The sequence below is a fragment of the Paramormyrops kingsleyae genome, chromosome 15 (genome assembly GCF_048594095.1).
Source record: "Paramormyrops kingsleyae isolate MSU_618 chromosome 15, PKINGS_0.4, whole genome shotgun sequence".
NCBI classification, from domain to species: Eukaryota; Metazoa; Chordata; class Actinopteri; order Osteoglossiformes; family Mormyridae; genus Paramormyrops; species Paramormyrops kingsleyae.
In genome coordinates, this window is record NC_132811.1 from 26,428,006 (window position 1) to 26,452,261 (window position 24,256).

Sequence of the window (24,256 nt, forward strand, 5' to 3'; positions counted from 1 at the left end):
GCCGGTGAGCGATGTGGGGAGGTGTGGGTGATGCTGGCCGGTGAGCGATTGGGGAGGTGTGGGTGATGCTGGCCGGTGAGCGGTATGGGGAGGTGTGGGTGATGCTGGCCGGTGAGCGATTGGGGAGGTGTGGGTGATGCTGGCCGGTGAGTGGTGTGGGGCGGTGTATAGAGTGAAAGGGTTCTCCATATCCTCTCCTAGATGGCTCAGTTGATGCCGAGCGTAGCATTGTCACAGACCTGGTCAGCCAAATGGACCCTCAGGGGAAGCGGACCATCTTCGTTCTCACCAAAGTGGACCTAGCTGAGAAGAACCTGGCCAGTCCCAGTAGGGTGAGTGCCTGTCCAATTTTTTCTGTTTGACTATCTCTGTTTTGGCCACAAGGGGGTGCAGTTTGGCCACTCTAGACAACTGCGTATACAATAAAATCTTCTGTAGAACTTGTTAGATTTGCTAAAATCAGGAGACAAATCAAGGGTAATTTACTACAAATGGCTGTATGTATAAAATAAACTATTCAATATGATATTGTTATTTTCTTTTGTACAGATTCAGCAGATAGTAGAAGGAAAGCTGTTCCCCATGAAGGCACTGGGCTACTTTGCCGTGGTGACTGGAAAAGGTAAACCCTCTCTGGGTGTTGGTGTAATGTGAGTGAGGGAGAGTGAAGATGGGCTCCCTTCATCTCTCACCTATGCACTTTCAGGCAGCAGCAACGAGAACATCGACGCCATCAAGGATTATGAAGAAGAGTTCTTCCAGAAATCCAGTCTGCTGAAGTACGTCTCTGTGTGTTTGGGGCATGGTTACTTTAGCTAGGGTGCGAACCCCAGGGCGTATGACCTCACTGTGGCATTATTTTTACCATTTTAGTGCTTTAGCAATTGTGATTAGGATTCAGGGTTCCACAGCCTGTCGCTCACAATCCGTGACACATCAGACTCGCCGCTGACCAATGCACCTCCGATCTCTCCAGGAAGGGAATGCTGAAGGCTCATCAGGTGACCACCAAGAACCTGAGCCTGGCCGTGTCTGACTGCTTCTGGAAGATGGTGCGCGAGTCTGTGGAGCAGCAGGCAGATGCTTTCAAAGGTTTGATATTTAGAGAGGCTTATAACCAAAGGGGGATAATTATTCTGAGCAATTTTTACAGATAATCAATGTTGGGAGCAGTTTGGGTTAAGAACCTTTATCCAGGGGTACAACAGCAGTGTCTTAAGGTTATAAGTTTGTGTCCTTAGCAGCTTTTTCACATAGTGCCATCTACTGGCCTGAGTATATAAGGTTCTCCTTGCACAAAATGCCCTTCATTTTTATAAGTACAGTGAAAGAAGGTATTAGATCCACTAAGAAGACAGAAAATGCTGCAGATAGTTCTGAAGTTATGAAATGTGTGGACAGGCCATGTTTAGGTCACTGTTCTTGTACTTTCTGAGAGAAATGGCTTGTTTATCTTAGTCAGAGTCACAGGGGCCCAGGACCCCCTACCAGGCCGCCCAGATCCCAAGGCCGGGCAGCACTCTCAGGCATGCACACTCAGTCAAGCTCTGGGGGCTCCAGTCAGAGACACCAATGAACCTAACTGCAGATTTTTGGACTATGGGAGTGAACTTAGAGGAAACCCACTCAGCCTAGGGACAACATGCAAACAGCACAGAGTGGAGGTGGGATTCAAACCCACAACCCCAGTGGTGTAAGCCAGCAGTGCTGATTGTAAATTGTGGCTTCTGGCCTTAGTAGCTACTCTGTTGTTTGCACCTCTCAAGACAGATCGACTCCCCCTGACCTGGTATCTGTGAAGCTGCTCTGCGTCCATGTCCCACCAGTGTACTGCCCTCCCATCCTAGTATCCCAGCATACGTCCCACCGCAGCCAGTGCCCAGTCCTCAGCCAATTAGGAGGTGCTGGAGCATCACACATGCAGGGGAGTGGGGCAGATTGATTAGGTGCCAGGCCTGGCTCCCCTGCCCATTGTGTTGCTTATAGATTTTCAGCCCGTCTGAGCGCGTGCAAAGGCCCTGAGGGGTGGGTAGCTCAGCAATTACAACGTCTTCCATTGTGTGAGAAGAGATGGGGCCATCACACAAGGGATTATAGATCCCTGCGCACTGAGAAATGGCGGGAAAGCGATTAAGGCAGCCGGCTCCAGCGAGGATGTTCCCAGACTGGTGTTCCCTGCGTGCCTGGTGCCCATGCCTTAGTTAGGAAAATGTTAAAGGTACTCCATCCTGAACTGGAACAGAACATTCTGCTTTGTGTGAGAGTTAAGACAGAAGCACAGTTAACACAGGTAACACTTCGCCCCTGAGACGCTGAGTGGTTCTCCCCTGCTGGCCGTCCGTAAATACAGGAAACTGCTGGCTGTACGGGAGCATGAAGACTGTCCCCCCCCCTCCCCCCCCGTCTGCAGGCTGGACGCTGTGAGGCAGCATATTGATCGCTGCATGGATCCATCTGTTGACAATATGTTGATTTCTCACCTCTTCGTCCTGCTTTTTCTTCCCATTTTAGCGTCCCGTTTTAATCTGGAGACTGAGTGGAAGAACAATTACCCCCGCCTGCGGGAGCTGGACAGGGTAAGAGCAGGGAGGCATGGGCAGCATCAAGCTAATGTCTGAATACATATGTGTGCAGTGATGCTCAGGCCAGGAGGAGCAGGGGCAGCTGGGTTAGACCCCAGTACTGTCCAGCTCTCTCAAACCCAAACAGCACATCACCTCCCAGGCAGGCCAGGCATTGAAAATAGGGGTGAATGGTGAGTTAACCACTGTTCATATGTTTTCATATTTACTATATGTGACTGGGAAGCAGATAGAACATTCTGGAAGAGTAGCGTCTGTATGGCTGCCAGGCATCATGATCAGTTTGATGGCACATAATAATAATAGTAAAAATAATAATAACAACTAATTGGGAAAATAGACAGTATTCTACCAAAGTCTTTATTTAATTATTTAGCTGACAGGCTTTGCTGGGAAACCCTGGGATATGTGACATAAAGTCGTTTGCATTAAAAATGAAACGTTGAAACATCTTTGCCATCCTCCTTATAAACTATGACTTTCGCCAATAAAATGCCCATCTTACAAACAGGATTTCTAGTAAAATGTAATTGCTTCTCTCTCGTTTCACCAGAACGAGCTCTTTGAAAAGGCCAAGAATGAAATCTTGGATGAAGTGATCAGCCTGAGTCAAGTTACACCGAAACATTGGTAAGTACCGGCATGTTGCCTTTGTGAAGGCCAGAGACAGTGTGAGGGATGGACCTGGGATGTGTTTACAGTTTGGTTCGCAGAATAAGGTCACACATCACAATAAGATAGGTAGTAGTGTTCATCTTTATGCCTGAATGGCTTGGCTCCTTCTTACCTCGCAGACCTCTTGCAATCCAGATCTCCCTCTGTTACTTACATCAACTGATCAGACGCTTTTAATCATGCTGTGTGTGTGTGTGTGTGTGTGTGTGTGTGTGGGGTGGGGGGGTGGGTGGATGGGTGGGTGGGACCCACCACCACCACATTAGGTCTTCACCTACTTTGAGAAATTATGAATCCAAATTGAAAATTAATCTCTTCATCTTGGCTTTTGATTAAAATGAGTGACTGTCTTTTTTCCTCTGCTTTTATTGTGTTTCTGTTCTTGTTCCTTTTTTGTCTTAGATTTATTTGATTTTGACCAATATTTTGGTCAGCCTCGGTTGTTTTAAATATGCTCTGTACATTTTGACTTGATTTGATCTGAAGATTGTAGATAGATAGATAACTATATTGTCATTTTCATAAAACAACGAAATTGAAGTGCCTCTTCTGTACAACATTCATCCAAGATAACTTAAATCTTCATACATTCATTCTGGCCCCCCTCCTTTGCCCCCACACCCCTTTCTTCGATAACACCAGAAATTATATCATTTCATTTCAGCATTCACTAGTATAATTGCCATAGGATAAAAACTCTTTTTTACCCGGCTTGTCCTTGTTTTGGCACCCAACCATATATATATTTACCCAACCATACCCTACTGTATGCTGGGGTTAGTGACCTACTCGCTTCAACCATTTGAAGGTCTGAAGTTCGCCAAGCTGCTCACCAGCTGGTGGCTGTTGGCTCTGACTTGAAAGAACTATGACGAGTCCACGTGCTGTATGAATGAAATGGGAGGTTCGGCTTAGGGAGACCCAAACACTGGAGCTCTGTCAATAAGCCTGAGGCGGGCCTGGAAAGGTCCGCACGTGCATCGTGTCCAGGATCGATGGCGTGATGAACGGCCCCTTGCACTTTTCATAGGCCACCCTAGCGCCGGTGTGAGCGGGCAGTGCAACGGAATGCATGTATTGATACAAGGCTGAGAGGAGCGGTGAAATATGATCCCCCCCCCCATGCGTGATGAATGGGCTGTCTGATCGCTGATGAGGGAAGCAATATTTTACCCACATGCTTTGTGTTCATCTCAATGGCATAAGCTACTCCCACTACCAGTCATCTTGAAGGGGGCTCTTTTGCACATGGCTGGCTTGTGGGTACAATCACACTTGGGGACCCAGACTATAGTTCTCATAGGACCAGGTGTTCACCCAGAGTACCATACATCAAAATTTTGCTGTTTATCTAAATCAAAACCTTGGAGCCAGTTAAATCTTTAAGAAAAGGTAGTAGTGAAAAGGTTAAATGAACCTGCTATGTCAGAAGCCAAGTTTGCTGTCACTGAGGACCTCCCCCCCATTCTCCCCAGGGAGTCCATCCTGCAGAAGAAGCTGTGGGAGCGTGTGTCCACTCATGTCATTGAGAACATCTACCTCCCGGCCGCCCAGACCATAAACTCTGGAACCTTCAACACCACGGTGGACATCAAGCTCAAGCAGTGGACTGACAAGCAGCTGCCCCACAAAGCTCTGGAGGTGCTGCCCCCCCCCCCCCCCCCCCCAGCTACTGTGTGCCATTTTACTTATCTGACCGCTCCATCTGTCTTTCTCTCCCATCTGTCTGTCTATGTGTGTTTTATTTTGTAATGTTATGTTATGCATGATGTGTGCAGTTAAATATAAGAACACTGTCTAACTATAGAGGAGCTCCAGTTGCTCAGAGCATTGAGCGTGGCACTTAAAAGCCCCCCCACCCCTTCCCAGGTAGCATGGGAGACCCTGCAGGAAGAGTTTGCACGCTTCATGGCCGAATATAAGGGCAAGGATCAGGATGACATCTTTGACAAGCTGAAGGAGGCGGTGAAGGACGAGAGCATCAAGCGGCACAAGTGGAATGAGCGCGCCATGGACAGCCTGGTAGGGGGCCTTGGGCCCGACTCCGCCCACATCCACACCAGCTTCTCTCACTTTATGCTGACCAATGGCCAGTCAATGAACAGAATCAGGAGGTTCTTTTAAACAGGAGGTTCTTGGGGTCGACAGCTGTAATGAGGCTTGCTCTCTCCCCAGAGGGTGATCCAGCACAATGCTCTGGAGGACCGCTCTATCACGGACAAACCCCAGTGGGACTCTGCCATCCAGTTCATGGAGGAGACCTTGCAGTCCCGCCTCAGAGACAGTAGGCCTTTCCCATGTCTCCCCCTTGCCTGTCTCTTGCGGCTCCCGTGCTGAGCCTGACATGCGTTCCCTCTGCCCCCCCGCCTCAGCCGACTCGGTCATCAGCGACATGGTGGGTCCTGACTGGAAACAGCGGTGGCTCAACTGGACCAGCCGTACCCCAGAGCAGGTCAGCAGCCCTCTCACGAACATCTACTGTGGAGCATAACCCCCCCCGAATGCATCCCTTTGTGGTCTCCCTGTACGTTTTGTTCTTGCTTCCTTTCTACTTAATTTACTTTCCTCCACCAAGTTTAGTGTTTGTCTATATTCTGATGAGCCAAATCATTATGACCATTAGACTATTAGACGGTAAGCAAACACTCAGGGGTCATAGTCGATACGTTGAATGCAGAAGCAGGGAGCAGGCATTACTTTGACAAGGCTACATCGTAATGGACCACTGACAGTAGTTTTCAGAGGTAAGACCCACAAACCGGGGACAGCATGTTGGCCAGCTAAGACACATCGATGTGAGATAAGAATGAAGACTCTCCTATATGGTACAAGCTAACAGAAGAGCTACTGTGGCACAGATGGCAGGTAACTTTCATGATGGTCATAGGAGGAATGTGTTACGATGCACAGTGCATCGTGCCCTGCTGCATATGGGGCTGCATAGTCACAGGTCAGTGAGAGTGCCCATGTTGGCCCCTGTCCACCATCCACAGTGCCTGCAGTGGGCATCTGAATTGGACCTTGGATCAATAGAGAAGGTCAACTGGTCCAATGAATCTCATTTTCTGTCATATTAAGTGGTTGGCTGTGTACGTGTGTGCTCTTTACCTGGAGAAGAGATGGCACCAGGATGCACTGTGGGAGAAGACAAGCTGATGGAGGGTGTATGATGGTTTGGGAAGTATTCTTCTGGGAAACCCTGGATCAGGGCATCTCCTTTAGGAACGTTAGTCATATTCAATGTTACTTGAATACGTAAGGTTTTGGGACTGGTCCCCCACTCCACAGATTTCATTAACAGGATAACTCAAAAAGTATTTTACAGACCTTTTTGAAATTTCACTTACACTTTATTCAGGAGAAGGTCTGGAACTGATCAACTGTGACAAATTGCACCAAAAATGCAGTGTAGTGGCACACAAACGGACGGCCACAGATGCAGATTTGGTGAACTGGATTACATTGAGACAAGTCAAGACAAAGTTGGGCTTTGAAGGGATGACAAATTGATGAGCTTGGGAGTGTGGGAGGTGCACGAATTAGATGAGGAGGGAGTGGGTGAAAGGGCTATCCAGGAAATGCATTGTTCTCATTCGAACAGCATCTAGTTTAAAACATGCTGCTCAGTGTCTTTGCAGACCAAGTATACCCCTTCATGGCAGTAGTATTTCCCAATGGCAGTAGCCTCCTTCAGCAGGATAATGCATCCTGTTTGGGAATCGTTTGAGGAACATGACGAAAAGGTCAAGATGCTGCCCTAGTCACAAAATTCCCTAGATCTCAATCCGATCAAGAATCTGGGGGGATGTCCTGGAAGAACAACTCTGATCTCAGGAGCTTCACTTCACTTAAACTTAAAGGACTGAAAGGATCTGCTGCTAACATCTTGGTGCCACATACCTCAAGACACATTCAGAGGTCTTATGGAGTCCATGCCCTTTTGCTGTTTTGGCAGCACAGTGGGCAGTACATTACGCAGGTGGTTATAAGGTTTTGGCTTATCGCAGTGTGTGTGTGTGTGCGCGCATGAGGTTTGTGTGTGTGTGTGTGTGTGTGTGTGTGTGTGTGCATGTATACATATGCTGAAAAGGGAAATACATGTATGCTCTCTGTAAAATGGATAATGCAGAAATGTAATGATATGAATGAAAAACATAACTAACTAAAAAATAGTTATATCCACTGTTTCAGATTCAAAATGTTCACATTTTGTGGTTTTTATCTTTCATATTTTCAATTATGAACGGAATTGTATAATAAATGCATTCTAGTCATACATTTTCAAAGATAAACCAGTGTAAAATGCAGGCAGGATAGATATCTGTCTGTGTTTGATGGCTAGATTAGTTTTTTGCCTCTGTGTTCTAGTACATTTATGCGTGGGGTGTCTTAGTTTAGAATAAGCTGGAGAAACGCAAAGAGCCTCACTCCGCCCAGCATGCAAAGGGTTAATTTATTATTAATGTCAGCATGTGGTTCTAAATACTCAACGCAGCAAAATTCTGTTTAACTGCTAAATTTGTCCCCCGCTTTGGTCTGGGTGTTCCCCATGTTGGTGTCCCTTTAACATTACACCTGAAGGCTGCTAAAGGTTCGAGTTCATGTGACATGTTACGGTGCCCCTGTATGTACAGCACATCAGGAACGCAACCCGTGGTGAGCTGGAGCGTCTGCTCAGGGTCAATGAGGAGCACGCGGCCTACCTGGCCAACGACGAGGTCACCACTGTGCGCAAGAACCTGGAAGCCCACGGCGTTGACGTCGATCCTGTGCTAGTGAGTCCTGTGGCTTGGGCTGCGTCAGTGGCCCCCTAACCATTCCTGCACTGTTTAAAGCTGCAGACAGCCTGGTAGGCCAGGAGTAGCAGTAAACAGCCTTTTCACCTTCATAAATCTGCGGTCTGTATAATGAAGCAAGATTTTTTGCTTAGCTGGATAGCTTGTCAGATTTAAGGTAGTCTGCACTAAATGTAGGTGAATGAAGATAAAGTCTATTTAAAGTGGGGCACCAAGTTATCTAGCTAACCAGCAAATTTCACTTCAAGATACAGGCCCTTGATCTCTATATAGATTTTACACATGGCACTAGTTATTTATCTCTTATAGCCACCATTCATTAGTAAAGTAATGTTTGTTTCCCCACTGTTAAAAAGCACTTTTTAAATGGTGTTAACCTGGTTAGTTAGGAAAATAGTAATTGGTGCTGAAATTATATGCTCTGTCTTTAATTCCACATGAAAAATCTGAAAGAAAATATATAATAATATATAACATTTACAGCTGAAACACTGATATTGCTGCTTTCTCAATCATGCTTAATATGCTTAACACTCACTGAAACTGTCACAATTTTGGTCAATTGCCTTGTAAATGAGATCCTGCTGTTAATCAGACAGAACAGACTTGCTAGTCAGGACAAAAGCTACTCACCTAGGGAGGTCTTTGGTCTCCTATGATGCTCTCTGAGTTGCCTTGTTGTGCTCAACTCATGGTCCTTCCCACTCACCTTCAGATCAAGGACACATGGCATCAGCTGTACCGACGTCACTTCCTGCATAAGGCCCTACTCCACTGCACCCTCTGTAGGAGGGGCTTCCACTACTACCAAAGACACTTTGACGACTCTGAGGTAGGGTGGTTCACTCCTGCCTCTTCATCTGCCTCTCCACATCTGGCTTTCTACCTCTGCCTCTCCATATTTGCCTCTCATATAGCTTCAGTAAACCCCCAGGCGATCTCCCCCAAGTATAGGTCCTCCATTGACGGGTGTCTGGGACTAGAGATACCTGTTCACAATTCACATCATTTTTTAATGAATCTTTCGAGATAAATCCTAACGGTGCAGCTGAGTAGCCCTGTTTCTCTGAGTTTAGGATGGTTCTTGAAGCTCCAGCTATGTCTCAATTTGCATTTTTGACAATTTTATACACTTTTTACACCAGCCGGTCCAGGGACTACAGGTGTGAATTAGCAATAGTGCTATAACCTGGTACAAAGCATCTCTCCTTTTTTTTTGAGGTTAATATATTTTGTACATTGTCCCTCTTCAAATAAATAAATAAACTAAACATTGGCCACCCCCTTCTCTCTTTAGAGGGGGGTGGACAGCAAGGGGCTGTATATATACATACCTCCAGCTGCCGGCTGACAGAATTTTGCATTGTGTGTGTTGCAGCTGGAGTGCAACGATGTGGTTCTGTTCTGGCGGATCCAGAGGATGCTTGCCATCACGGCCAATACCCTCCGACAGCAGCTCACTAACACGGAAGGTAGGGGGACAGTTATCTTTGACGGTGCAAGGTTTGCCTCTGGTGTTTAGGGTCTCCTGGGCTTGATTTGCGTATGCAGGTGTCCTCTAGGAATTCAGAAACATGCAAATAAGTAAATTGCTTTCTAACTATCCTGTAGTGCAGTGGTTCTCAGCCATATTGCACCACAACCCAGTTTTTGCCATGTCAACTCAGTTGTGACCCTTTATCAAGTATAAGTATTAATGCTATGATCAAGGGCGCAGTGCGCTCTGCAATACACACCAATCAATGCCTATCGCACAAATCTGACTGGATGTGCCAGTGAATTTTAAACCATCTGTGGTTTGGCTTCTTGGATTGGTTGAATGTTCACTAGTTTTGCACTAAGCAGCTGCAGACCCAAGACCTGTTTATATTGGTTAATTCTTGGATTGGGGCTGGGAAATATGATCATGAATATGTGTCTGTGAATAATGATGCCTTTCTGCTGTTTCTGCTTCTCAGTGAGGCGTCTAGAGAAGAATGTAAAGGAGGTTCTGGAGGACTTTGCCGAGGACAATGGGAAGAAGGGGCAGCTCATTACAGGGAGGAGAGTGCAGCTTGCTGAGGATCTCAGTAAGTGACTCCAGACGCAATCAGACCCCAGTCAGACCCCGGCCTGAGTATTAAAGCGAGTTTCTGTTTGGAACCAGAATCAGAAAGATAGTACTGACTAAGTATGTGAAATATACAAGTAATTTGTTTTGGTTTGAGTGCCCTGCTGTAACAATATTCAAAACAATTTAAGACTGTATACAAGCATATACACATGAAACTGCTTGGCCTGTACTGTGATGTTAATATCGACATTGCATGTTACACACATGCAGTTGGGTTTCAGACCATCAAGTTATACAGATTATTGTCATAGGAAACAAAATGGCAAGCTTTGAAATTATGATTTATGTATTATACGTAAAATGTGATGTATTATATGGTTATGTATTATATGTAGAACAATCTATCTAACGTTAACCGTCCCTGCTTTTGCATGTGCTCTCTGAGCCAATCATAATCATTCTCATCCTTGTTGCTGGACTCACTGATAGATAGTGTGGTGCGTTTGTGAGAAATTTAAATGTAAATAGATAAACAAGAAGAAAACCGAACAAGAACTGGTTACAAAAAGACATCTTCTGCTGTATGGACGTATTTTGTATTCCACTGAGAGTATATTGAGCAAAATATACAGCTAGTGATATGTCAGCACTGCTTTGTGTCTGTTGGCACAACTCGCGGCAACACCAGCAATATATTTGACCGATCTGTTGGTAGTTAATAGCAAGTTATATTTGGCTGTAGTTTAATTTAATTTTCAAATCCCTTTTTGCTTTATAAATATCGCAATATTTATTGGAAAATTTTCAAATATCACAATTTTTTCAAAATCATGTAGCCCTACAATCTACACAATACTCAAGCCTGTATTTTTAATATAGTGACTTTTTTTCGGAAGTTCGTTTATTAACAACACATTTAAGATTTTATGTACAGTGGTACCTCGGTTCTCGAACTTAATCTGTTCCGAACTCCGGATCGAATCCTAAAAAGTTTGAGTTTTTCCCATAAGAAATAATGGAAAACCAATTAATTGGTTCCCGTTCCCCCAAAATTACACCTAAATATGTTTTTTTTTTTTTTTTTTTTTTTTTTTTTTTAGCATTTAAACACAAAATGAACAGGATAAAACAAGAAGAGCATTTTTTTTCTTAATGGCTTCCAAAACGATAAAGATCTTATCCCAACATTACCCCTGTCCTGCCCCGATCGTCCACTCCTTCCGTGTGCCACGCCCCCTCGTTAACCTCGTGTGGGATCCCCATGTGATCAGCTGTTTCTGGTTGTTGTCATTAGTCCTCTGTATTAAGTCCGCGTTTCAGTTTGTTTCCCCAGTCCGGTCATTGGGTGCGTTCGACTTGCTTACAGTGCTGGCTTAAAGCAAGGCATTCTGATCCTGACGCAATGCATTACGGTTAGATGCATTGCGACCTCTCACCCGGCTGCACAAACTGGAACCGCCTCCATGACGACACACCTTTGCCCTTATTGGCTGAAGAGTTTAGTTACACGCATGACGTTTGTATCCCAGGCAGTTCCAATGCGTAATCTGCTATTTCTCCCGAATATCATGTAAAGCAGTGAGAACTGGTTTTCAGTTAATTTACCTGGTAAAATAAAGTTTAAATAAATGACATAAATGCTCTAATAGTACACGTAAGTTAGTGGTTTATTTATTGTTAGTTACTGTAATGTTGCGCTGCTTTATTTGGTTAATCGTCCAGTCTGTGAAGAAGGCATTCAAGTAAGAATTGCATTGTAGTATGACTCATTTCCTGGCGCGTACAATTTATATTAGGTTAGCGTTCACGGTTCGACTTCTGATATTCAGATCGAGTTCTAGGTCAAACTGGTTTATTCGACTTTCAAGAAATTCGAGTTCTAGTGAGTTCGAGAACCGAGGTACCACTGTATTTTTAAATGGTATAGTGTAAAATTCGTTTGACCAGTAGAGGGCGGTGTTGGTCAGTAAAAATGAACAAGTTCCAAATTAAGGACCATACTTGCTTTCAGGCACCCAAGACCTTAATTAGACTTAAAGGTTATAATAAACCTTTAGAAAGCGGAACCATTTCAACCATTTTTTTGTTTTGCAGCTCTACAAAAATATAAAGACTGGATGAAATATGGCTGAAATCCATTAATAATCCAAAAGAGCCAAAAGACTGAGTCCTGAAATTGAAATGTAATGGTGATGTTTCTTGAATTCTGGAAAGCTCCAGGGAGCACCCTTTCACTCAGGCTGGAGTGTGTCTTACAGACTTACCGTTGCATTAATTTATATTCTCAAATGTTTGTGTATCTCCACCTGAATGCCTGTACGGTATACAGTATGTGTTTCTCAGCATATGATAATGGATGCCTTGTGACGTAGGTGGTAGGTACTCAGCGATACTTTGTTACCTTGTGTTTTTTTGGAGGTAAGTGATTATTTCTCTGACTTCAGAAGGGCAGTGTATGAAGGCCACCGCAGTATTCATCTGTGTCTGGTGTCTGTCTGCATTTTGGGTGGAATGTCCAGGTTAAGCTAGACGGAACCTGTGGAATGTCGCAGTACGTTTGAAGTTCAGGTAGTGATAAATGTAAATTTAGGATTTTTAAAATCCCCCTCACTTTTTAAAATATTATGCTTTAATTGTCTGTATTAGTATGTCGTGTACAAGCAGTGCCTGGGTTAAGAACGTCCGACTTATGGACAACTGATACTCACGAACGGACTGCCATAAAGCCTGTTAAATTCAGATTACCTAATGTATTTTTACTGTATGACGGGGGCTGTTTATGATCACGCAGAACAGGTTCAGATGCAAGCTCCTGGGAGACCAGCCGGCATTGCGGACACATCCCGCGCGGCCATGGGGTCGCATAGGGGCCACACCCTTACCAGGCTCTCACGCTGCCCTTGCCAGCAGAACTTCCTTAATTGATTATTTGGTCTCTTCCGTTCCACGGCTGGGCCTTGCTCATTCCCTGGCAGATCCGTTTTGTCTCTTTTGCAAATGGCTCTTTATTGCCTTTTTTGATGATGGTTTTGTTTGTCTTGTTTTAAATTTTTTCGCCCGTATTAGTGATACAGGTATGTGGCAGAATACATTCACTAATAGTAGCAGAGTAAAGTCTCCCCCAAGCTCCAGCTGGGTGCGGAGGAATGCCTGTCCTCCCCTAACTCCACATGGGCTTTGATCTGCTGTCAAGCCTCATCTGAAGAGCTTACTTCATTTCCTCTTTTTTTTAGACTTTATTATGAAAATGCACCCTTGGAAATGTAAGGCAGGACTCCCACGCTTGGAGGCGTTGGAATTCCGGGCCTGCCTGGCCCTGCAGTTGGCTTGCAGTAGGTGGCGCCGTGCCCCCTGTACGGAGCCCATTTGATGTGGGATTAGGCAGTGTATGTAGCGGCACGCCAGCCCTCCCGCCACGTTGCCCCCCCCCCAGCAGGTGTGCTCCCACCCCCTCCTAGTCCCCTGAGGCCGCAGGGGGGATGGCAGGCGGCTTGCGGGATGTGCCCAGGCTTGCCTGCGCTCTCGGCCTGCCACAGTGGGGGGAATGGAGGGGATCTCAGCATTCCTCACGCCTGTGAGGAATAACACTGTCTGCTCACTAAGCGGCGCCTCCCAGAGTGTAAACAGTGTGCTGGCCGTCAGCACGGACTCTGCGGTCCTGTATGACGGCACCGGAAACCTGCCGGCCCCCTGACCTGCCTGGGAGGTGGGTGGGGGCACACGAGGGGGGGGGGGGGGCTTCGGAGTTTTGGAGTCTGTGATGATATTTGGTGCTGAGGTTAGGCACGAGGGCACGCATGGAAACAGCAGCCACCTGGAGCAGATGGGGGTGTGTCAGCCCAGCAGGGATTAAACAGAGAGCTGTGTGATACCTTAACCCCCCGCCCCAGAGGAAAAGGGAGAGCTGCATAAAGTGAAGGCCTAATTGCTGCAATTAAAAGCGAGAGACTGTCATTGGAGGGGCTGACCTGAGGCCAGGGCAGTGAGCCGCGTGGGCTGCTGTGCCTGCAGGTGTGGGGGGGGGGGGGGGGGGGAGAGAACCAGCTACTTCAGCTGGACAAAGAGAGAAGTACATCCCTGAGGGGCTGCACACTGAGGTAGCGAGTGTTGACTCTCACTCACAGGATCGCGCCGTGATTCTCGGGTTTCATGCGGGTGGGGGGGGTTAAACCTCAGTATTGTGCTGAGTTAAAGCTTGCCCCTGGGAATGGGGGGGCACCAGACAGCTGTGGGATGTGTAGCCAGCCCAGGCACTCCTGTGTATGTGCAGCCCTCGCACCCGGAACCACACTGAGCTGCTTTAATATGCAGTCTGGCTTTGGCTTCTATGTAATTAGTGTAATTAGTGTTGATGAACCCGCAGACCCCCTCTAAGCCTACCAGATCTGGCGTGTGGCTCCCCGCCACAGGGCGGGGGGGCATGGTGGGACCTCCCTTCCGCTTGCAGCGTAAACTGTGTATTGGGCCCTGACACCTCTGCTAAGCCATGGCCACACGTCCCTGATAAGGGGGGGTGGCTGTCTTCTGTCACGGCTGCGGCCCCACACGACACCCAGGCAACAGTTTACATTGGGGGAGGGGGGGGGCTTTGAAAAAATGTTAGGAGGCTGTTGCGTGGGGATCGTCGCCGTCAGGGGTGCCGCTGCCCGCATGCCTAGTCTTCTGAGGATTGCGAGATGGATGAGGGGGTGTCCCACCCGCAGATAAATGGTTGGAGTGACTTGTTGAGTAGAAGTGGGTATATGTGGCTCAAAATGAGGGGGCATCCTTCCCCTACCCCCTCCCCATCAGATATCACTCCTGCAAAAGTGGAACCCCCCCCCCCCTCCTCAAATGGAGCTGATGGGTCATCCTGCCTAACTCCCCCGTGCTCTGGCATTCCCAAAACATAGCTGACGTGGCTCTGAAAGGACCCCGTGTGCCTGGATGATAAACACGTCCTGGGCCCCCACGACCTCCCAGCTCAGAGTGCCGTGAGTGTTTCCGTAGGCAGCTGCCTGCTGCCCAAACGCTGTCCGGGCCTGCTTCAGGAATGCTCTAAGCCCCTCTGTGACCCTCTCATCAAAACTCTCATCATAACTCCTGACTGGGCTGAGGTGTCACTGGCCGTCAGCTAGAGAACTTAAAAAATGGTTGAAATCAGACACAAGATTTGTAGCTGAAGTGAAAGTTTAATGTTAAATTTTTTTATTAACTATTGGGCTGTTACCATTTACCAGTCGCACTCACTAGAGAAGACTTACCTGCTAATGAACTTTGTTCTCCTAATTAATATTCTCTTTTTGTTTTGTTAGTGATCATATTTTGGCCAAGACCTGCCAGGGGTTGAGTTTATCTGCAGACCCCAGGAAGCGAGCTGGGGGGCCTGTCATGTGATGCTGATAAAGTTCCAAGACCAGCATTGCTAAGATTAATTAACGTTTCCGGCCTCGTTGTCTTCCATCTGATCCTCCAGGTTTCCCCTCTCTGATCTCTGCCGTCCTCCGCATTTTCCTTTGAATCGCAACAAATGGCAGACTTCTCGGGTACCTTTTCCCCTTGTCCGGGTTCCGCGAAACGTAATGTCTGGTATCAAGGATATGTTTGGTACTCAGGTTCATTACAGGGTTATGAAATGAAAATGAATGTGCCACTCTCATCCATACATAACCCCCCCACCTCAGTGTAGCAGAGTTAAAGTTAACGGAATGTGACAGGGTGTCTCCCTGCCAGATAGATATCTACTGTGTCGGGCGACAATGATTAAGGGGTAACTACTGAAGGGGAAGCTCCCTACTCGCAGCCCAGTCCCCCGTTATGGATCCTTGTCCACAGCCCAGTCCCCCATCTTCTTCGTCCCTGTCCCCTGTGTCTGCCCGCTGTCCACTGCCCTGTCCCACATCTCTGCCCGCCATCCGCTGCCCTTGTCCATCGTCTCCGCCCTCCTTCTGCAGCCTTGTCCCTGTCTCTGCCCGCCGTCTGGGGGCCTGACCCCCATCTCCACCCTCTTCTTTCTGTGTTCCACTTCCTTCAAGCTTTTCAAACTTAATGATTTTCTTCCTATAGGTTTTTAATGGTTTGGTGTTATCAATGAAAAAATTTCTCATAATTTTAGCTGAAATTCCTTTTTGACGATTAGCGATGCTGGTGCATAAAAAATACTGCAACTGAATTAAAGCATGTAACACTAACCCAGAGGAATGAGAGCTGCCTGTAGCCCCCTGCAAAGTCGCATCATTAGGCAGTGAGGTAAGTTTCTGCCATATAAGGAGATGTTTCCCAGGGGCTGTCAGTGCTGATCGAGTGGCGGTCCACGGGTGCTGTGCTCCAGGTGGACTGCCTGCTTAAATAGTAGCCTACAGTGCTGCCCTGTTTGGCTCTGTAACTAAATTACTGGACCGAGCTGTAACCCAGCACACAGGAACAGATATACAAACAGAAAGCCTGCTTGTTGTTTGTGGTGAACAGTGTAATTTTGTCAGCATGGGGTTTTTGTCGCCGTAATCAGAATCACATGGTTTTCAAGAACGCACGTTTTATTCATCAGCAGACGAATGAAGTATTGCAAGCCTAATTCCCATAAAACGAAGCTTGTAGCAACTGGGGTGGTCTGTAATTTAGCGGATAAACGATAACCAAAAACTCATGGCACAGCATGTAAATGCTGATGGAGATCAGGCCCGTATAAACTTAACAAGTCATATGTACGCTTTGGAGTGGTAGGGCTTTCTAGCCATCAAGCCTAGTTGATGTAATGGTGAGAATGAGACAGATGAGTCGAGTAATGGGTAATTGGGACGTATGAAAGATCCAGCCCTGGCTACAGCAGTTTAAAATGAAAATGATAAACTGGTAAGAGGTGAATTTAATTTTTTGCAACTTCCTTGCAATGAGTAGTTCATTTTGTGTTCTGCTAATGACCTCTGGCTTAGAGTACAGTACTCCCTCACCATCTGTGAGAAACACCATTATTCTATTCTTCTCATTTAACATATAGCATATAGAACACGTTTAAAGAGCTGCTAGGCATGTTTCACTGAAACCACGTCCAGATGTGTGGATGCTGCACTCTGCCATGTTTGATGACAGTGTGCATTCAGCTCTTATTTGAACTGGAAACTAGGGGTTCTTTCCTCTGTTAAGCTTTTATCAGTTTTTCCATTTAAGCTGCCTTAGTGCCACATTTATTTTCATGCATTACTATCTAGAACCCCACAGTATTTTTTCTCAGGACACACAATTATCTCATCCAAAGATTTTTTTTTGTCATTTATGCCCCAATTTCCTTGTCCTTTATAGATCCAGAACTGCAGTCACTGGGTGGTTACTTCCCAAATCCGCTGGTTTTTAGGGTTAACCTAGTTGTCCAGAATTGTAGGTGAGTTTGAATGCTAGTGCTTGTTTTTTTTCAATTGGAGTGGGAGTTCTCTTTACTGGAGATTTAAGTATATTCTGAAATATGTATGGCGTTATATACACCCTTCTCCTGCCTTTCACCAAAAATTAGGCTTGGCCACGATTGTCCATCAGGCCGGCTTTACTTTCATTATACAGTGGATGACTGTGTTGCTGCATGGCCAGGTTTGCCCATCGGTTTAGTTTTACTTTCACTATACAGTAGGTCACTGCCTTACTTCATGACCATGTTTTTCCATCAGGCTGGCTTTACTTTCACTGTACAGTACACCACTACATTACTGCATGGCCATGTTTGACCTTCATTCTGGCTTCACTTTCACTGTACAGTATGTCACTGCATTGTTGCATGGCCACCATTGCCAATCAATCCGGTTCTACTTTCGCTGTACAGCACATCACTGCATTACTGCATGGCCACGTTTGCCCATCAGGCTGGTTTTACTTTCACTTACACTTCATCCTCCATTAAATAAATTAGGTTTTCTTGTCCTTCCTCTTCCCTCCCACTGAATGGATGCCGATGCCTCGCTCTCCGTGCCCTGCACCGTCGCTCTCCTCCTCAGCCACACTGTTTCAGAGTCTAATTACAGGTCAATTAAAGGCTTTAGTAGCTTTTGCAGAGCTGGGCATATGGAAGCTTAGCAGCGAGAGGGAGGCCGTGAAAGAGATATCATTTCATTGAGAAAGTGAATGGGGGGATTGTGGAGGACTGCTGAATGGAAGAATCCTGCACAGCGCCTATGAAAGGGGTTGCTGGGATAGGGGCCAGAGGATTATGGGAATATTCATGATGGAATAAAGGAGGGTCATGAATTGATGTTGCTAGCAGCTCATCTTTTAGGTAAACAATTCCTAAATGGACTTTAGATCCTGCGTTCCTTGGAGGTACAGGGAACAGTGACTTTGTTGCATTTCTTTTCCTGAAAAAGGGAAGTCTGTCTCCCCTTTGTTGTTCTCTTGCATCCCCCCACCAAGAAAAAAAAACAGATGGTAGTGGACAATAAATATCCATTTTACACAGTCCACTTAACTGAGGCTTGAATGTTCCATCTAGCTGGCCGGCCCTTGTTCTGTAGGACCACCCTGCACTTCAAAGTTACCTTTGTTTTTGTTTTTCTTTGGGAAAATTGAGTTTTCAGTTTAGCATCACAGCAGAACATCTCATCAACATTGGCTGTTTATTAGTTATGCTGGTTCTTATTGGCAAACCTAACTCTGGATATGACACAGTTACCTTCAACAGGTTCATAACAGGTAAATATATATATGTAAATATATATATATATATATACACACACAGCCCTGGAAAAAAATTGAGGTCACACTATATTTTTAAAAAATTGCTTTTTTTTATCCTGGTATGCTGGTAGAAGGCTATACTGCGATGCAGGCTTCCTCCAGGCTCAAAGTTTGTAAAACTGAAGTCCACAAGAACAAGGTGAAGCAGGAGACACTGGCAATAACCAAAAGCAAACCAGGTAGAGGGGAGAGGCAGCTTTCTAATACCAGGTATGACCATCAACTTATCTGGCAGTGCCTCTTAAAGATGACCTCAAGTGACCTTCAGAAAGAATGGGAAACATTTAGTGGTGTGAAGTGCACTGCTAGGGCAATTCATAACAGGCTCCTAGAAGCAGGACTGAAGATCCATAAAGCAATGAAGAAGCTCTTCGTCTATGACAAGCAGGGAAGCGGCAGGCTGGAGTTTGGAAAAAAGAAATGTATGTGTACACAGGTGCACACCCTTAAATTGAGAAATGAGTGAAAGTGAAAATTTTGAAGAAGTCTTAATTTTTTTCCAGAGCTGTGTATAGGTAATAGTGTTTACAGGCAAGCCTATCACCAGTCCTAACAGGTCACATGACACACTGGCCTTAGATATCCTTATAACGATGGTCAGTGATAAAATGTCTGTGAGCCCCTCTGTTGTCTTGCTTGCCTCTGTATATGCTCTGTACATAATATAGTACTGTTACTCCAATAGCAAACACATTGCCACCCAGAGACAACCAGATCCATGCACCTATGGGCCTTCATTCCTCCGCATTGGTTGTAACCTGTTGGTTGGTATTATGTGATTTGGCCTGCCTTTTTGAGTGCCTTCTTGATACAATCCAGCCAGCATTTCCCATCCAGGTCCCCTTGTCCTTTCTAAATCCAATACTTCAGTCAGTGGGTGGTTACTTCCCAAACCTGGTGGCTATTTACTTTGAACAACATCCAGACAAGATGAAATCGAACACGTCAGCGAGAGCAATCTATCGCATACTTAAAACGATGCTGCCACCTTGTTGTGTTGTGTCACACCACAACCATAGAGGACGCAGAATGTTTTTGATGCAGCAGACCTACATACCGAGCACAAATAAATGTATTGTAGAGAGTGTGTGAGTCATTTTAATAAAGGAGATGACAGCTCTTTTAAAATGAAAGTTGGCCTCTTTATCAGCAGCCACTGTTGGTTAAATACTAGCAGTGGCACAGACAGGGAAGCTAACAATTTACGCGTCACGGTTACAAACTAACAAAACATGCATCCAATGGCAATCTTTGCATGGTAACGACATTTACTATTAACAGAAATACACATATTAATTTGCGCTATTTGAGGTGCGGTGCAGAGCATGCCAGTAACTGCATAATTAGTCCTGCTGACCAACCACGCAGTGTCACATTTATGCCAGTCAGTCGTGGATAGGGGTGGGATCATAACAAAGAAACAGTTTTTCGGGGGCCCTGCACAAGCTGTGCATCAAGACAGTGATCACCACAGCAATTACGGCCCATACAACATTGTACTGCTAAAACAATGTTGATTCGGTCAATTTCATTGGAAGCATATACCTTTAGGGGTGACTTAGTTGTATGGAGTCATAAGTAAGTTTAAATGCTGGTGCTGAACTTTCTTGTAGTTATAAAACTGCATGGCAAAATTGCCATGAATGCAGGCACTGGGTCACGTTTTACTTCTCACATGCCTAGATCTCCCTGTTATTGTAAAGCAATAAGTGTGGCCACACGTGAATGGCCCCTACTGTCTAACCCCCCCCCACCGTGTACACAGCCCTGCTCCGGTGCTGGATCGTGTTTCAGCGTCGCACCTGCCATGTCAGAGAAGCCGCTCCCCCCACTCCCATGGCTAGGTGCTGTAATCTCTCCCCTTCTCCTTTCTCCTTTGTGCCACGATATGTTAACAGAGTATCAAAGGAGCGTGAGTATCTCTCAGAGCTCACTAAGCACGGGTCAGGGACGTGCTCCAACGCCCCCCCCCCCCCCACTGATATCTGCACCAGGCCATTATGTACACCCTCTCTGGGGTGCTGGACCTCCAGAAAGGACACCCAGGCCAGCCTGCATCATGACTGTTTTGACATACTTTTCTGTCTTAGGTCTGTATACCGCCCAGTCGGGAAAGAACTTGAGAACTGAGACCATCCATAAATATGCACACACTGGTGTTTATAATGCAGAGGAACAGTTTAAAGTGGTTTCTGTGTAACCTGCTTTGTATAAGGGCTGCTAATAAGACCGTCTGGAAGGGAACCCATTCTCTGGTCTAACTGAACCTGCTGGGCTTAATCAAGTGGCCAAATAAGGAAATCCGCTGGTTGGCTTTCCCAGACCTTTGAGACTGTACAGGGAACCAGGATTGCCTCAGGAATTCCCAGCCACTGAACCGGCCAGGAAGGCCACGGCTGCAGCCGCTTCCTGAATAGTGATTTTATCGTGAGGATTTGGACTTGGTCTTGTTTAATTTGTGTTTGAAAAAAGAACCTGTAGATTAATGTACTGTCGTGTGAGAATACACAAAGCCATTACTATTACAGAGGGATTTCACTCTCTGTCAGTGTCGGGGGGGGTTTGGCTTGGGAGGAATGGGGAGGCTGGTTTCTAACTGGCGCAAGTGACAACTGTCATTTAGTGCAGAACAATACATATATCAGGAGGTGACACTTTTTCTCCTCCTTTTTCGGGATTTCGAACTCCCCCGGTGTTTCCTTTCCCTGTAGTGGCATCCCTGCTCTGAGGGACAGCCGTGTAATAATGCCCATGTCAAGGGGCTTTGATGTGGCCTGCGTGGAGGTTACGTCCCCCCTGCTCCATGGGGCTAAGTGGAAATTCACACCGGCCTTTCATTATTAGATCTACTTACAGCATCAAAGTGCACCTTTCTGGTCTTAAAGCGGTGATGGGAACCATCTGCTCTGCATCGCGTGGATGATTGAAAGGCAGTGGGAGGTGCACAATGCTGCCCAACTGCTCTCCTGTTCCAGAAAGAAAAATAGGGCAAAATATGATCATTGTTTACGAGCAGAGCTGGGAGCTTTCGAGGCTTTCCCGGGCAGATTCTGCCGGGCTCATCTTGCTGCCTATGGATTAGCCAATGATGACATCATGTCACAGGTTCAGCAGGGGCAAAGGCCACAGGAATCCTCAGAGCTCCATTCGTCATTTTAAGGGAAGTGCACGTGTGTACATTTATCTGATTTTTGTGTTTTTCTCTTTTATACAGAAAAAGTCCGGGAAATTCAAGAAAAACTTGAAGCCTTCATCGAAGCTCTGCACAAGGAGAAGTAACACAGGCAACGTGACCTTCCTGGAAATGTGCAACCAGTGAAGGCAGTGCTGACTGTTCCATCTTGGCTCCTATTGCAGCAGCACTGCATTTCAGAAGCAATGTAACATTGTAATGTCTAATGAAATAAATTATTGTCGGTGGCGGAATGCGCTGCCCTGCAGGCCAAACGTTGCCCTTCTCTAGATGTACAGCTGCTCGGTATCACTGGGGGATTTGCAAAGGAAATGCTTCTGACGATATATGAATCACCAGCCCCTGGTTTGCATCGGTACACAGTCATTGGACACAAACTGCAGGTCACTGGGAATCCGAGAGATGCTGCTGCTTCTTCCTCCACCTACAAACCCCACCTCCCCAGCCCTTGATTTTAACATTAGGGCCCAGCTTAATTAAATTGACAAAGGAAAAAATTGTAAAGTATTAGTAATGTTGATATGGTAAAAATAATAAAGGCAGCTTACTCTGCGTAAACGTGGAAATAATGTGGGAGTTGCTAATGCAGAGCGTGACTGTGATCACGCTTTCATTAAAAGTGTTCGGTTTATTTATTATGATTCATTTTTCTTCCACACTAGAATCCAAGAATTTAACAATCAGGGAGGGGAGGGGAGGGGGGTGGTTATGGCTCTCTGGATTAGAGCAAATTCCTCCCTGTCACCAATAATTCAGGAATTTCTAATGAGAGTTATTTTTTCTTGATTAGTTTATTGTATTATATTGTGATACAAGTGTTATTTATGGGGGGTTTTAAGAAGGGCTCATGGAGAGGCTGCTGGGATGCTTGGGATCTGGGGAATCCGTAGCCCGAACAGCTTCTGGCTGTCCCACCAGCTGTAAATCCGGACTCAAAGAGCCTGGGACCACGATGCTGCTCCATCACTCTGGATGGCTGCAGTTCCTCTGTAAAGTGAAAGTTACTTGGACCAAGAAGTTCTGCACTGTGTCCATTTGTACGGGTTACTCTGCAAACAAAGAAAAGTCTGGAGAATTATAAGAAAACAAACATCATTCCGTGACACTTCTGTCATGCCGCTGGGACCCCATCTCCACATAATCTGCGCCGTTTATGTGTAAAGGCCCCGGCGTGATGTGTGTTTTCTTTTTTGCCCTATGCCTGATTGAGTGTGAAAGTGAAGTGTTTCATTGGCAAAGCTGTTTATCTGATTGCCGGCGATAAGGGAGGGGTGGGATCTGCAGGTGTGTGTGTACTGTGGCAGGCCCCACGTTCTCGTGTTTGCTTTTCACAAGCTTATTCCCCGTGTCATGTTAAAGGGAGCCATTCAGCGCTCGCTCTCTCTCTTTCGGCAATGTGTGAGGGTGATGCAGCCAACCCATGACCCACCCCCACTCCCTGTCCTCAAGGTTACAGGCTTAAATGCGGCTCAGGTTTCCTGTCAGACACCTGTGTGTTTGCGTCATCCTCGCCCACACGGTCAGCACTGTTTTCCTGCTTCTGAGGGTCTCTCAAGCCCTACTGGATAGCCCTGGCCTAAGAGGCAAACAAAATCTCTTGGGTCCCTGTCACAATCCCCACATGTAACGAGCGTCTGCCCTCACCGGGATGCCCGTCAGTTATCGGTCAGTTTCAGTTTCATGCAAGTAACGGATTCCACCTCTCAGTGACCCCTGGAATAGGGCAGAACCCTGAAGGAGTGACTGGTGGTAATGACAGAATGCGATGGCAGCACAAGTTCGCATGGATTAATCTGCATCTGTCTTCAGCAAACATGTTTATGGCTTGTTACTAGATTCCCCAAGCTTCAGTTTAACCAATATTGGAGAATTTGAGAATTTTGAAGAATAGTGCGCTTCGTAATATTTGATGAGTTTAAATTATTTCTTGTTGATGTAAAATGCAGTTCCTGTATGTGCAAACAGGACCTGCTTGAAGTTCCCTTAAAATTGATTGCATAAAAGCAGAAACGCTTTAGCTTTATGAACAGTTAAGGGAAATTATGATGAAAAGATTCTTCAGATTTCTTCAGATCTACCTAAAAATCACATCCCTTGCATACTGTTGTTATTCTGTCCTTGTAGCATATATCAGTGTTTTGTTATTGTGTTAGCTCTATTTTTATTTGCAGGAACTGTATGTATAGGTATTTTCCCACCACAGGAATATGTTCTGGAACCAAGACTTCTGTCACGTTCCCACCGCAGTAATTCATTCCGA

The 24,256-nt window shown here is 46.0% G+C and overlaps 1 protein-coding gene across 8 annotated transcripts in view; it reads left to right on the plus strand.

Annotated features, from left to right (window-relative positions):
* Positions 1–22,627, plus strand: part of LOC111848170 (OPA1 mitochondrial dynamin like GTPase) — a 37,506-nt gene extending 14,879 nt beyond the window's left edge. For 2 of the 8 annotated variants that reach the window (XM_023819965.2, XM_023819970.2), the window contains 16 exons: positions 202–332; positions 550–622; positions 707–779; positions 977–1,092; positions 2,512–2,576; positions 3,136–3,212; positions 4,733–4,898; positions 5,127–5,279; positions 5,433–5,541; positions 5,630–5,709; positions 7,892–8,032; positions 8,769–8,885; positions 9,432–9,525; positions 10,012–10,122; positions 17,385–17,463; positions 18,068–18,328. In XM_023819965.2, the coding sequence (XP_023675733.2) occupies positions 202–332; positions 550–622; positions 707–779; positions 977–1,092; positions 2,512–2,576; positions 3,136–3,212; positions 4,733–4,898; positions 5,127–5,279; positions 5,433–5,541; positions 5,630–5,709; positions 7,892–8,032; positions 8,769–8,885; positions 9,432–9,525; positions 10,012–10,122; positions 17,385–17,463; positions 18,068–18,146 (1,664 nt within the window). In that variant the 3' untranslated portion in view covers positions 18,147–18,328. Of the gene's footprint in view, positions 1–201; positions 333–549; positions 623–706; positions 780–976; positions 1,093–2,511; positions 2,577–3,135; positions 3,213–4,732; positions 4,899–5,126; positions 5,280–5,432; positions 5,542–5,629; positions 5,710–7,891; positions 8,033–8,768; positions 8,886–9,431; positions 9,526–10,011; positions 10,123–17,384; positions 17,464–18,067; positions 18,329–22,017 lie in introns of those variants that run through there. The other 6 variants (XM_023819966.2, XM_023819972.2, XM_023819969.2 and 3 more) reach the window with 4 other exon arrangements.
* Positions 22,628–24,256: the final 1,629 nt, after the last annotated feature.